This window comes from Aquarana catesbeiana, linkage group LG07 (assembly GCF_042186555.1).
Source record: "Aquarana catesbeiana isolate 2022-GZ linkage group LG07, ASM4218655v1, whole genome shotgun sequence".
NCBI classification, from domain to species: Eukaryota; Metazoa; Chordata; class Amphibia; order Anura; family Ranidae; genus Aquarana; species Aquarana catesbeiana.
In genome coordinates this window covers 14,541,155-14,554,269 of record NC_133330.1, presented here as the reverse complement: position 1 = coordinate 14,554,269, position 13,115 = coordinate 14,541,155, and the positions used below count along the sequence as shown (strand labels likewise).

General features: G+C 51.0%; 1 protein-coding gene across 1 annotated transcript in view; it reads left to right on the top strand.

The window, feature by feature from the left end:
• Window positions 1–687: 687 nt before the first annotated feature.
• Window positions 688–13,115, top strand: part of RAD54L2 (RAD54 like 2) — a gene marked incomplete in the record, with an annotated part of 55,620 nt that continues 43,192 nt past the window's right edge. The window contains 2 exon segments of the mRNA XM_073591640.1: window positions 688–796; window positions 5,316–5,541. Coding sequence (XP_073447741.1) covers window positions 5,355–5,541 — 187 coding nt within the window.

Genomic DNA, 13,115 nt, shown 5'->3' with positions numbered 1-13,115 from the left:
GGTATGGGGGTGGGGTGATGGGTATTTGGGGTGTCAGGTATGGGGGTGGGGTGATGGATTTGGGGGTGGGGTGATGGATGTTTGGGGTGTCAGGTATGGGGGTGGAGTGATGGATATTTGGGGTGTCAGGTATGCGGGGGGTGATGGATATTTGGGGTGTCAGGTATGGGGGTGGGGTGATGGATATTTGGGGTGTCAGGTATGGGGGTGGGGTGATGGATGTTTGGGGTGTTAGGTATGGGGGTGGAGTGATGGATATTTGGGGTGTCAGGTATGGGGGTGGGGTGATGGATTTGGGGGTGGGGTGATGGATATTTGGGGTGTCAGGTATGGGGGTGGGGTGATGGATATTTGGGGTGTCAGGTATGGGGGTGGAGTGATGGATATTTGGGGTGTCAGGTATGGGGGTGGAGTGATGGATATTTGGGGTGTCAGGTATGGGGGTGGGGTGATGGATATTTGGGGTGTCAGGTATGGGGGTGGAGTGATGGATGTTTGGGGTGTCAGGTATTTGGAGTGATGGATATTTGGGGTGTCAGGTATGGGGGGGGTGTCGGGTATGGGGGTGGGGTGATGCCTGTGTTGGGGGTTGTCAGGTCTCAGGAGGGGGAAGGGGGGGGGGGGTGACTCTCTTTGTGACTTTCCCGCAGGCGGAACCTTAGTGTCGGGCGGAACGCTGTGTGCCGGGGTTGTGTTCCTGGCGGGGCGGAGCTGACGGACAGGCCTGCAGGGAGGAGGAGAGACCGGAAGTGGAGCCCGGGGAGAGCCGAGAAGACACCAGACTGTACCGAGCCAGGTATGTGTGTGCTGGAAAGGGGCCAAGGGGACCCGTGTGTGTAGAGGGGGAGGGGGGAGCCGTTCCTGAGCGGCCATCAGGTAAAAGGAGTGTGTGAGGGGCAATGTGTGTGTGGAGGAGGGGAGCAAAGAGGACCTGTCTATAGAGCACCATTGTATCTGTGTGTATATAGGGGGATCGGTGTGTAAGAGGACCAGTCTGTATATAAGAGGGGGGATCGGTGTGTAAGAGGACCGGTCTGTATATAAGAGGAGGGATCGGTGTGTAAGAGGACCGGTCTGTATATAAGAGGAGGGACTGGTCTGTATATAAGAGGACCGGTCTGTATATAAGGAGGGATCAGTGGGCAAGAGGACCGGTCTGTATATAAGAGGACCGGTCTGTATATAAGAGGAGGGATTGGTGTGCAAGAGGACCGGTCTGTATATCAGAGGAGGGATTGGTGTGCAAGAGGACCGGTCTGTATATTAGAGGAGGGATCAGTGGGCAAGAGGACCGGTCTGTAAATTAGAGGAGGGATCGGTGTGGTAGAGGACTGGTCTGTATATTAGAGGAGGGACCGGTCTGTATATTAGAGGAGGGATCAGTGGGCAAGAAGACCGGTCTGTTAATTAGAGGAGTGATCAGTGGGTAAGAGGAGGGGTCAGTGGGTAAGAGGACCGGTCTGTATATAAGAGGAGGGATCGGGGTGTAAGAGGACCGGTCTGTATATAAGAGGAGGGATCGGTGTGTAAGAGGACTGGTCTGTATATAAGAGGAGGGATCGGTGTGCAAGAGGACCGGTCTGTATAAAAGAGGAGGGATTGGTGTGCAAGAGGACCGGTCTGTATAAAAGAGGAGGGATTGGTGTGCAAGAGGACCGGTCTGTATATTAGAGGAGGGATCAGTGGGCAAGAGGACCGGTCTGTATATTAGAGGAGGGATCGGTGTGCAAGAGGACCGGTCTGTATATTAGAGGAGAGATCAGTGGGCAAGAGGACCGGTCTGTTAATTAGAGGAGGGATCGGTGTGCTAGAGGACCGGTCTGTATATAAGAGGAGTGATCAGTGTGTAAGAGGACTGGTCTGTATATAAGAGGATGGATCGGTGTGTAAGAGGAACAGTCAATATAGAGGAGGATGGTTCAGTGTGTTTTAGAATGCTAGTCTTTATAGAGGTAGAGGGATCAGTGTGTAAGGGGACCTGTCTATGGAAGAGGGGGGATTGTGTGTAGTAGAAACGGTCTGAACAAAGTAGGAGGGATCAGTGCATAAGAGTATCTGTCCATATAGAGGAAGAAAGGGTGAGTAAAGGGACCAGACTGTATTGTGGAGGATGGATCGATGAGTATGAGGACCTGTCTGTATATAGGAGGAGGGATTGGTGTGTAAGAGGACCAGTTTCTATACAGGAGGAGGTATCAGTGCATATGAGGACCTGTGTGTATAGTGGGTGAGGAATTGATGTAAAAGAGGACCGGACTATATACAGGAGAAGGGATCAGTGTGTAAGGGGACTGGTCTGTATAGAGGAGAAGGGATCAGTGTGTAAGAGGACTGGTCTGTATAGAGGAGGAGGGATCAGTGTGTAAGAGGACTGGTCTGTATAGAGGAGGAGGGATCAGTAAATAAGGGGACCAGTCTGTATAGAGGAGGAGGGATCAGTAAATAAGGGGACCGGTCTGTATAGAGGAGGAGGGATCAGTAAATAAGGGGACCGGTCTGTATAGAGGAGGAGGGATCAGTAAATAAGGGGACCAGTCTGTATAGAGGAGGAGGGATCAGTAAATAAGGGGACCGGTCTGTATAGAGGAGGAGGGATCAGTAAATAAGGGGACCTGTCTGTAGAGAAGAGGAGGGATCAGTAAATAAGGGGACTGGTCTGTATAGAGGAGGAGGAGGGATCAGTGTGAGTAGGAGGGGTCAGTGTGTAAGAGGACTGGTCTGTATAGAGGAGGAGGGATCAGTGTGTAAGAGGACTGGTCTGTATAGAGGAGGAGGGATCAGTGTGTAAGAGGACTGGTCTGTATAGAGGAGGAGGGATCAGTAAATAAGGGGACCTGTCTGTAGAGAAGAGGAGGGGTAAGTGTGAGGAGGAGGGGTCAGTAAATAAGGGGACTGGTCTGTATAGAGGAGGAGGAGGGGTCAGTGTGAGGAGGAGGGGTCAGTGTGAGGAGGAGGGGTCAGTGTGAGGAGGAGGGGTCAGTGTGTAGAAAAATACAGATTCATATAAAAGTCAGCAGCCCAGAAGAAGAAGATACAATGTAGCGGTGACAGCTGGGAGCGGTTATCAGTCTGGATGGATCTGGCAGGAAATGCTGAAGGAATGTCGCTGCTACATTGTATCTTCTATTCTCCGCAGTGTGCTGGAGACTTTCTTTGCATCTTATATAATAGGAGAAAGAAAATGATAAACCCTCCCAAGGCTTTATTTTCAGATAATTACACCCCAAAAGTCAGGAGTGTTTGCTATATATAATGTGTGTGTGTATACACAGTGCCTTGAAAAAGTATTCATACCCCTTGAAATTTCCCACATGTTGTCATGTTACAACCAAAATTGTAAATGTATTTTACTGGGATTTTATGTGATGGACCAACACAAAGTGACACATAATTGTGAAGTGGAAGGGAAATGATAAATGGTTTTCATTTTTTTTTTAAATATGTGAAAAGTGTGGGGGGTACATTTGTATGGCGCCCCCCGGAGTCAATACTTTGTAGAACCCCCTTTCTCTGCCATTACAGCTGCAAGTCTTTTTGGGGATGTCTCTACCAGCTTTGCACATCTAGAGAGGGACATTTTTGCCCATTCTTCTTGGTAAAATATCTCAAGCTCTGTCAGATTGGATGGAGAGCGTCTGTGAACAGCAATTTTCAAGTCTTGCCACAGATTCTCAATGTGATTTAGGTCTGGACTGTGACTGGGCCATTCTAACACATGAATATGCTTTGATCTAAACCATTCCATTGTAGCTCTGGCTGGATGTTTCGGGTCGTTGTCCTGCTGGAAGGTGAACCTCCGCCCCAGTCTCAAGTCTTTTGCAGACTCTAACAGGTTTTCTTCTAAGATTGTCCTGTATTTGGCTCCATCCATCTTCCCATCAACTCTGACCAGCTTCCCTGTCACTGCTGAAGAAAAGCATCCCCACCACATGATGCTGCCACCACCATGTTTCACGGTGGGGATGGTGTGTTCAGGGTGATGTGCAGTGTTAGTTTTCCCCCACACATAGCATTTTGCTTTTAGACCAAAAAGTTCAATTTTGGTCTCCTCTGACCAGATCACCTTCTTCCACATGTTTGCTGTGTCCTCCACATGGCTTCTCACAAACTACAAACAGGACTTCTTATGACTTTCTTTCACCAATGTCTTTCTTCTTGTCACTCTTCCATAAAGGGCAGATTTGTGGAGAACACGACTAATAGTTGTCCTGTGGACAGATTCTCCCACCTGAGCTGTGGATCTCTGCAGCTCCTCCAGAGTTACCATGGACCTCTGGCTCTTCTCTGATGAATGTTCTCCTTGCCCGGCCGGTCAGTTTAGGTGGACGGCCATGTCTTGGTAGGTTTGCAGTTGTGCCATACTCTTTCCATTTTCTGATGGTGGATTGAACAGAGCTCCGTGAGATGTTCAAAGCTTGGGAGATTTTTCAATAACCTAACCCTGCTTTATACTTCTCCACAACTTTATCCCTGACCTGTCTGGTGTGTTCCTTGGCCTTTGAGGTGCTGTTTGTTCACGAAGGTTCTCTAACAAACCTCTGAGGGCTTCACAGAACAGCTGTATTTATACTGAGATTAAATTACACACAGGAGGACTCTATTTACTAATTAGGTGACTTCTGAAGGCAATTGGTTCCACTAGATTTTAGTTAGGAGTATCAGAGTAAGGGGGGCTGAATACAAATGCCCCCCCCACACTATTCACATATTTATTTGTAAAAAAAATTGAAAACCATTTATCATTTTCCTTCCACTTCACAATTATGTGACACTTTGTGTTGGTCTATCACATAAAATCCCAATAAAATACATTACGTTTTTGGTTGTAACATGACAAATTGTAGAAAATTTCAAGGGGTATGAATACTTTTTCAAGGCACTGTATATTACACTCGGGGACTGAGGGGCCGGCTTTTCCTTCTCTTTGAGATGCCACAGGTGAGATCTTCTGCCGTAGCTCTTGGCTCCGCCCACTGCAAGATTAGTAAAAGTCTCTTTATGTTGGCCAAAGCAATAAGCGTTTGATGGTTCATCATTCTCCATACATTATAATATTAGTTTTGGATGAAGTGATCCTTAAAGAGGACGGTTTTTGGTGTTGGTGTCACTGTGTCAGGACAGCTCAGCAGTGAGAACACGAGGGGGAAATCTCTGGAGCCTGGTAGCTCCTTTAAAATTGACCTCACCAAACTTTCCTGTGTCTTTTATATCGTCCTGACTGGCTCCTGAATTCTGCGTCAGATTTTTTTCAGGCTCTGTTATTTTCTTTGTGATCAGAGATTCTCATTCTAAGTTCTGTCTCTCTGTCTGGGCAGGATGAGCAGGTAACGTGCCGCTCCCTGGACCGATCTGCCATGTCTGACGCCTCCGCCTCGGCAAGCGAGCCAGAGCTGGACCCCCAGGAAGAGGACGAGGAGGAGGGGGAAGAGGGGGAGGAGGAAGAAGAAGAAGAAGATGATGACGATGATGATGAAGCCGATGAGGAAGATGGGACAGACGAGGAAAATGATGGCGATGATGAGGACGAGACACCTAAGAAAGGCAAGTGAGAGTGATTGGTACATAACCACCAGGTACATGTGCATGAATTTGGGTTTTGTTGTTGTGCTTGGCTCCTCCTCCTTCTGAGCATGTCATAGTTCACATGTGCATAATACAAGGCATGCGGGCCGAATCCGGCCCACCATGCCATTTCATGTGACCCTCGCACCCAGAGCTTTTTTTCAGCCGCAACGTGGCAGAACTCCGCCACCTCCAGCTCTTGCCCTCCGCTCACCGTTGTCACTTGTAAATACAGAAGCCTCCTGTGTTTACAAGGACAGCTTTCCTCTCGAAGGTGCTCACAGATCCCTGCCTGGCCTCACTCATGGTGGGGACAACCGAGATGCAGTGTGGGATGGGGCATCACATGGTAACCTGCACTGGGATCCCCATCTGTGCCTGGGTGCGCATATGCCAACCAATGATCTCCATACAAGTGAGGGAGAGAGAGGCGGAGCCGCCTACACATTCGGGAGATGCTGGGCTGGGTAGGTGAGATGCGAGGAAGCTTTTGGTAGGGGGTAGGAGAGATGAGAGATGAGAGGTGTGAAGGGAGATGGTAGAGAGTGGTGCAGAGGTCAGAGCCGAAGAGAGGTGGAAGTGAGACGAGGACAGGCTGTGAAAGCGAGCTGAACTCTGTGCGTAGGGCACCCCCGAATTCTGCACTCTGTGCGTAGGGCACCCCCGAATTCTGCACTCTGTGCGTAGGGCACCCCCGAATTCTGCACTCTGTGCGTAGGGCACCCCGAATTCTGCACTCTGTGCGTAGAGCACCCCCCAACTCTGCGCTCTGTGCGTAGGGCACCCCCCAACTCTGCGCTCTGTGCGTAGGGCGACCCCCAACTCTGCGCTCTGTGCGTAGGGCACCCCCCCAACTCTGCGCTCTGTGCGTAGGGCACCCCCCCAACTCTGCGCTCTGTGCGTAGGGCACCCCCCAACTCTGCGCTCTGTGCGTAGGGCACCCCCCAACTCTGCGCTCTGTGCGTAGGGCACCCCCCAACTCTGCGCTCTGTGCGTAGGGCACCCCCCAACTCTGTGCTCTGTGCGTAGGGCACCCCCCAACTCTGTGCGTAGGGCACCCCCCAACTCTGCGCGTAGGGCACCCCCCAACTCTGCGCGTAGGGCACCCCCCAACTCTGCGCGTAGGGCACCCCCCAACTCTGCGCGTAGGGCACCCCCCAACTCTGCGCGTAGGGCACCCCCCAACTCTGCGCGTAGGGCACCCCCCAACTCTGCGCGTAGGGCACCCCCCAACTCTGCGCTCTGTGCGTAGGGCACCCCCCAACTCTGCGCGTAGGGCACCCCCCCAACTCTGCGCGTAGGGCACCCCCCCAACTCTGCGCGTAGGGCACCCCCCCAACTCTGCGCGTAGGGCACCCCCCCAACTCTGCGCGTAGGGCACCCCCCCAACTCTGCGCGTAGGGCACCCCCCCAACTCTGCGCGTAGGGCACCACCCCAACTCTGCGCGTAGGGCACCCCCCCAACTCTGCGCGTAGGGCACCCCCCCAACTCTGCGCGTAGGGCACCCCCCCAACTCTGCGCGTAGGGCACCCCCCCAACTCTGCGCGTAGGGCACCCCCCCAACTCTGCGCGTAGGGCACCCCCCCAACTCTGCGCGTAGGGCACCCCCCCAACTCTGCGCGTAGGGCCCCCTCCAACTCTCCCTTGAATGCTGCGCTCTGTGCGTCGGGCACCCCCTGAACGCTGCGTAGCCCCAACACTGCCCCCTGTGCATAGGGCACCCTTGAACTCTGCACTTAATGCACGCCTGATATTTATTGGGGAGCTCTCTGTGTGTCGGGCACCCCTGAACTCTGTGCGTAGCCCCAACACTGCACCCTGTGCATAGGGCACCCTTGAACTCTGCACTTAATGCACTCCTGATATTTATTGGGGATAGGGTTGACCCGATACCGATACTAGTATCGGTATCGGCACCGATACCAAGCATTTGCCCAAGTACTTGTACTCGGGCAAATGCTCCCAATGCTTCCACCGATACCTTGATTGTCAGCGGTGATCGGCGCGTGGGGGAGTTACAAGCTTCTCCCCCCGCGGCTTTCAGCTGCTTTAGTGACATACAGCGGTGATCGGTGCTTGTAACTCCCCCACACACGATCACCGCTGACTGTCACCTCATCCCCCTTAGTCCCCCTCCGTTCCTCTGTCCCCCTCCGCTGTCCTGCTCCGTTGCTTTGTCCCCCTCCGTTGCTCTGTCCCCCTCCGCTGTCCTGCTCCGTTGCTCTGTCCCCCTCCGCTGTCCTGCTCCGTTGCCCTGTCCCCCTCCGTTGCCCTGTCCCCCTCCGCTGTCCTCCTTCTTTGCTCTGTCCCCCTCCGCTGTCCCCATCCGTTCCGGCTTTCCGCTGTCCCCCTCTCTCTTCCTCTGTCCCCTCCGTTCTGCTGTCTCTCCGCTGTGTGAATGGACAGAGTCAGCTGACTCTGTCTATTCACATAACTGAAACATTGTAATCTCCTGTGATTACGATGTGTCAGTTTATGAATGGAGAGGAGCCTCTGTCTTCTCTCCATTCATTGTCAGTGCAGCTGAGGCTGCAGAGAAAGGGACTGGGGAATCTCTATCCTCGGTCTCTTTCTCTGTCTCAAGGGGGAGATATCAGAGGTCAGTTAAGACCCCTGATATCTCACCAAAGCCCCCCAACAGGGCTGATTAAAAAAAAAAAAACACACACATAGTGCAATAAAGAATAAAAAAAAATTAAATTGTAAAAAAAAAAAAAAAAAAAAAAAAAAAAAACACTGTCACGTGACATTAAAAAAAAGTATTGGTAATCGGTATCAGCGAGTACTTGAAAAAAAGTATCGGTACTTGTACTCGGTCCTAAAAAAGTGGTATCGGGACAACCCTAATTGGGGATAAGGGAGATGCAGTGTGGGAGGGGCATCACATGGTAACCTGTACTTTGATCCCCATCTGTGCCTGGGTGCGCATATGCAGAACAATGATCTCCATACAAGTGAGGGAGAGAGAGGCTGAGCCGTCTACACAGTCAGAAGATACTAGAGCTGGGCTGGGTAGGTGAGATGCGAGTAAGCTTTTGGTAGGGGGTAGGAGAGATGAGAGCTGTGAAGGGAGATGGTAGAGAGTAGAGAGTGGTGTAGAGGTCAGAGCCGAAGAGAGGTGGAAGTGAGACGAGGACAGGCTGTGAAAGCGAGCTGAACTCTGCATTCTGTGCATAGGGCACCCCTGAACTCTGCGTTCTGTGCGTCGGGCACCCCTGAGCGCTGTGCTCTGTGTGTAGGGCACCCCTGAACTCTGTGCGTCGGTCACCCCCTGAACGCTGCTGCGCTCTGTGCGTCGGTCAACCCCTGAACGCCGCTGCGCTCTGTGCATAGGGCACCCCCTGAGCTTTGTGCGTCGGGCACCCCTGAGCACTGTGCTCTGTGTGTAGGGCACCCCTGAACTCTGTGCGTCGGTCACCCCCTGAACGCCGCTGCGCTCTGTGCATCGGGCACCCTTGAACTCTGCGCTCTGTGCGTACTAGCCCCAACACTGCACTCTGTACATACCTGAACTCTGTGCGTCGGGCACCCCCTGAACGCTGCGCTCTGTGCGTTGGGCACCCCCCGAAACAAGGCGCTCTGTGCGTCGGGCACCCCCTGAACGCTGCGCTCTGTGCGTCGGGCACCCCCTGAACGCTGCGCTCTGTGCGTCGGGCACCCCCTGAACGCTGCGCTCTGTGCGTCGGGCACCCCCTGAACGCTGCGCTCTGTGCGTCGGGCACCCCCTGAACGCTGCGCTCTGTGCGTCGGGCACCCCCTGAACGCTGCGCTCTGTGCGTCGGGCACCCCCTGAACTCTGTGCGTCGGGCACCCCCTGAACTCTGTGCGTCGGGCACCCCCTGAACTCTGTGCGTCGGGCACCCCCTGAACTCTGTGCGTCGGGCACCCCCTGAACTCTGTGCGTCGGGCACCCCCTGAACTCTGTGCGTCGGGCACCCCCTGAACTCTGTGCGTCGGGCACCCCCTGAACTCTGCGCTTTGTGCGTAGGGCACTCCTGAACTCTGCGCGTAGCCCCAACACTGCACTCTGTGCATAGGGCACCCCTGAACTCTGCACTTAATGCACGCCTGATATTTATTGTCTCTTTAAGACCCCCCCCCCTCCCTGTGCAATTTGGCCACACCCACCGTGCCATGTCTTTTGGCGGGGTGGGGCATTGAGTTCCTGCATCTATTCTCTGAGGAAAAAAAGCCCTGGATGACTTTATATAGTGCTACACATACAACCTGCCCTTTGAGGTCAACCATAATGCTGATGCGGCCCCCCCATGAAATTGAGTTTGACACCCCTGTCATAGTTGCTTGTAGGGGTATAGTGGACAAAAGCTGAACCAAAATAAACTGCTTGATGAGGCCGGAGTTCTCCTTGCTCCGCCTCCTGCGTTTTCTATGTGGTGTATTAGCATGGGGTAATATAGAGGCGTGCATATGCCTGAGTATTGGTCCTGTATATAGGATATAAAAACGAATGTATATTGAGGGGAGGGTGGTTTCTGAGATGAGGGGTGATTGGGGGGGGGTCACTCTTTGTGTCCTTTCTTGGTGTAGGGGGCAGTTGTTTCTGGCAGAGTGGAGCTGAGCAGACAGGCCTCTGAGGATGAGGAGAGACATGATGGGGTAATAAGGCTGAAATACCTTCCCTTTCCTGGGGAAAATGCTGCTCTTGGCTCCCTTTTTGCATTGACCAAAAGCCTGAAGGTTTTAGAATGTGGACATGTGATCTCTTCTAAAGGAGAGAATCAACGTTAGGATTGGCTGCTACTTTGCTGAAGCAGAGATGATGTGTCCAGGTGCCGCCATTTTTTTGTAGCCCAGCTAAGCCGCCATCATTTCTAAAGAAAAGCTCAAGGCTGTGGGAAATAATAAAATGGCTCAGACTCTCCAGCCTGTTCCCTTCATTCAGGTAGAAAAGAGTCTTTGAAGATGTAGGTGGTGTGTCTGCAGTCTTGGCTTGGACAGGAAGTTTAGGAGCCCGGGGCATTAGGCTGGAGGTCAGTACGTTTTAGGTGGCGGGGGGGGGGGGGGGGGTGCAGAGACTTCTGTGTGCACCTCATTCAATGCTCAGTCTCTGGGATATGTGAGGTGTCTTCACACATGAATGAGGATTTTATGTTACCCAAGCAGGCAAGTGGGGTTTTTCATAGTGTTACTGGCTTAGAGGAGTCCTCCAGCAGTGCATAGTATTTCAGGGGAGGAGAGTTATAGAGGAAGGAGAGGAGTCCTCCAGCAGTGCAGAGTATTTCAGGAGATGAGAGTTATAGAGGAAGGAGCAGAGTCCTCCAGCTGTGCAGAGTATTTCAGGAAAGGAGAGTTATAGAGGAAGGAGCAGAGTCCTCCAGCGGTGCAGAGTATTTCAGGAGAGGAGAGTTATAGAGGAAGGAGCAGAGTCCTCCAGCAGTGCAGAGTATTTCAGGAGAGGAGAGTTATAGAGGAAGGAGCAGAGTCCTCCAGCAGTGCAGAGTATTTCAGGAGAGGAGAGTTATAGAGGAAGGAGCAGAGTCCTCCAGCAGAGCAGAGTATTTCAGGAGAGGAGAGTTATAGAGGAAGGAGCAGAGTCCCCCAGCGGTGCAGAGTATTTCAGGAGAGGAGAGTTATAGAGGAAGGAGCAGAGTCCTCCAGCAGTGCAGAGTATTTCAGGAGAGGAGAGTTATAGAGGAAGGAGCAGAGTCCTCCAGCGGTGCAGAGTATTTCAGGAGAGGAGAGTTATAGAGGAAGGAGCAGAGTCCTCCAGCAGTGCAGAGTATTTCAGGAGAGGAGAGTTATAGAGGAAGGAGCAGAGTCCTCCAGCGGTGCAGAGTATTTCAGGAGAGGAGAGTTATAGAGGAAGGAGCAGAGTCCTCCAGCAGTGCAGAGTATTTCAGGAGAGGAGAGTTATAGAGGAAGGAGCAGAGTCCTCCAGCGGTGCAGAGTATTTCAGGAGAGGAGAGTTATAGAGGAAGGAGCAGAGTGCTCCAGCAGTGCAGAGTATTTCAGGAGAGGAGAGTTATAGAGGAAGGAGAGGAGTCCTCCAGCAGTGCAGAGTATTTCAGGAGAGGAGAGTTATAGAGGAAGGAGCAGAGTCCTCCAGCAGTGCAGCGTATTTCAGGAGAGGAGTGTTAGAGGAAGGAGCAGAGTATTTAAGGAGGAGGAGGAGGGTGGGTACCCATGGTATATTGAGGGGTGGGGGTGCAGAGGTTGGTGTGTAGGAGGATTGTGGTATTTCAGTTTCCATACCAGCTCAGTATTTGGTGCTCTCGTGTTATCAGTCATGAATGTTTCTCATTATGGTGGAGTGTGAGGACATTGTATGAGATGCCGTGTCGGTGGTTATTGAGTCACAGTTTGGTTTCATTAGTTCCTGATGAACTGACTGATTTCTCTGTAAAGTCTATATCTGGGCATAATAAAAAGAAATTGAGTATCTTTCTGCACTACAAGCACGTTTCCCTGCTGTTGTCTCTTTATAAACACTTAAACATTGAACATACAGAAATCCAGTGATTTTATATATATATATATATATATATATATATATATATATATATATATATATATATATTTATAGTGTGTGTGTGTATATATAGATATATATATATATATATATATATATATATATATATATATATATATATATATATATATATATATATATATATATGATATAGATATCTATATAGATATATCCTAGGGTGACATCACTGCTTCTCCATAGATACAATACAGTGAGCGAGCATTGTCACCCTAGGACAGGAAGTGAGTTACTGGCAGGACCACCGGGAGAAAATAAAGAAAACAAGGCGTGATGAAAGAAAGCAAATGCAGCCGTCGCATCTAAAGACTAGAGATGGGCGAATTGTTCAGGCCAAACATCTGTTCGGCCCTAAACGGCGCCCGTTCGCTGAACACCCCAATTTTCAGGGCGCTCGGTGGGATGTTTGTCTGTCAATTAGCTGCCGGAGGTTAAGGATCGGGCCCGGGAAGCCGGCCACCACATCCTTAACATCAGCTGTCGTCGGGCTTCCCCACTAACAGCTGAATGTAAAAAACAACAATAGAAAAACCCCCACACCCTTTTTTTTTCACCTTTTATATATTGCCGGCAATGTTTTTTTCAAAAAAGCTTGCAGCCGGGAAAATCTATTTTTAAATGTTGTTTTTTTTTGCTGTAACAGGTTCTATACTTTACATGGTACAGATGTGCCACTTTTCAGGCAGACTAAGGGGACCCCCCAGGCACGATATTCAAAAGAATTTTTATTTTAAGCATCATTAAAATCACTGCTCTTGTGAAAACGATATTTAAAACAAATGCCGCCCAGGGCAGTACCCGGGCCCCTATACCCTTTTTTTTAATGTTCAATCACTTGCAAATAAGCCTTTAAAATGAGGACTTTTGGTTTTTCAAGTTCACGTCTCATAAACTTTTTAATAGGGTTCGCATCCAAACTTTTTCCATGTTTGGGAGTTCTGACAAACTGAGAGGGCTGACATGTTCCCTCCGTCTGTCTTCCGGGTTTTTGCCCGTGTTTGGCCCGGAGCCATGATGGCGTCACTCCCGCACATGTATGTGAGA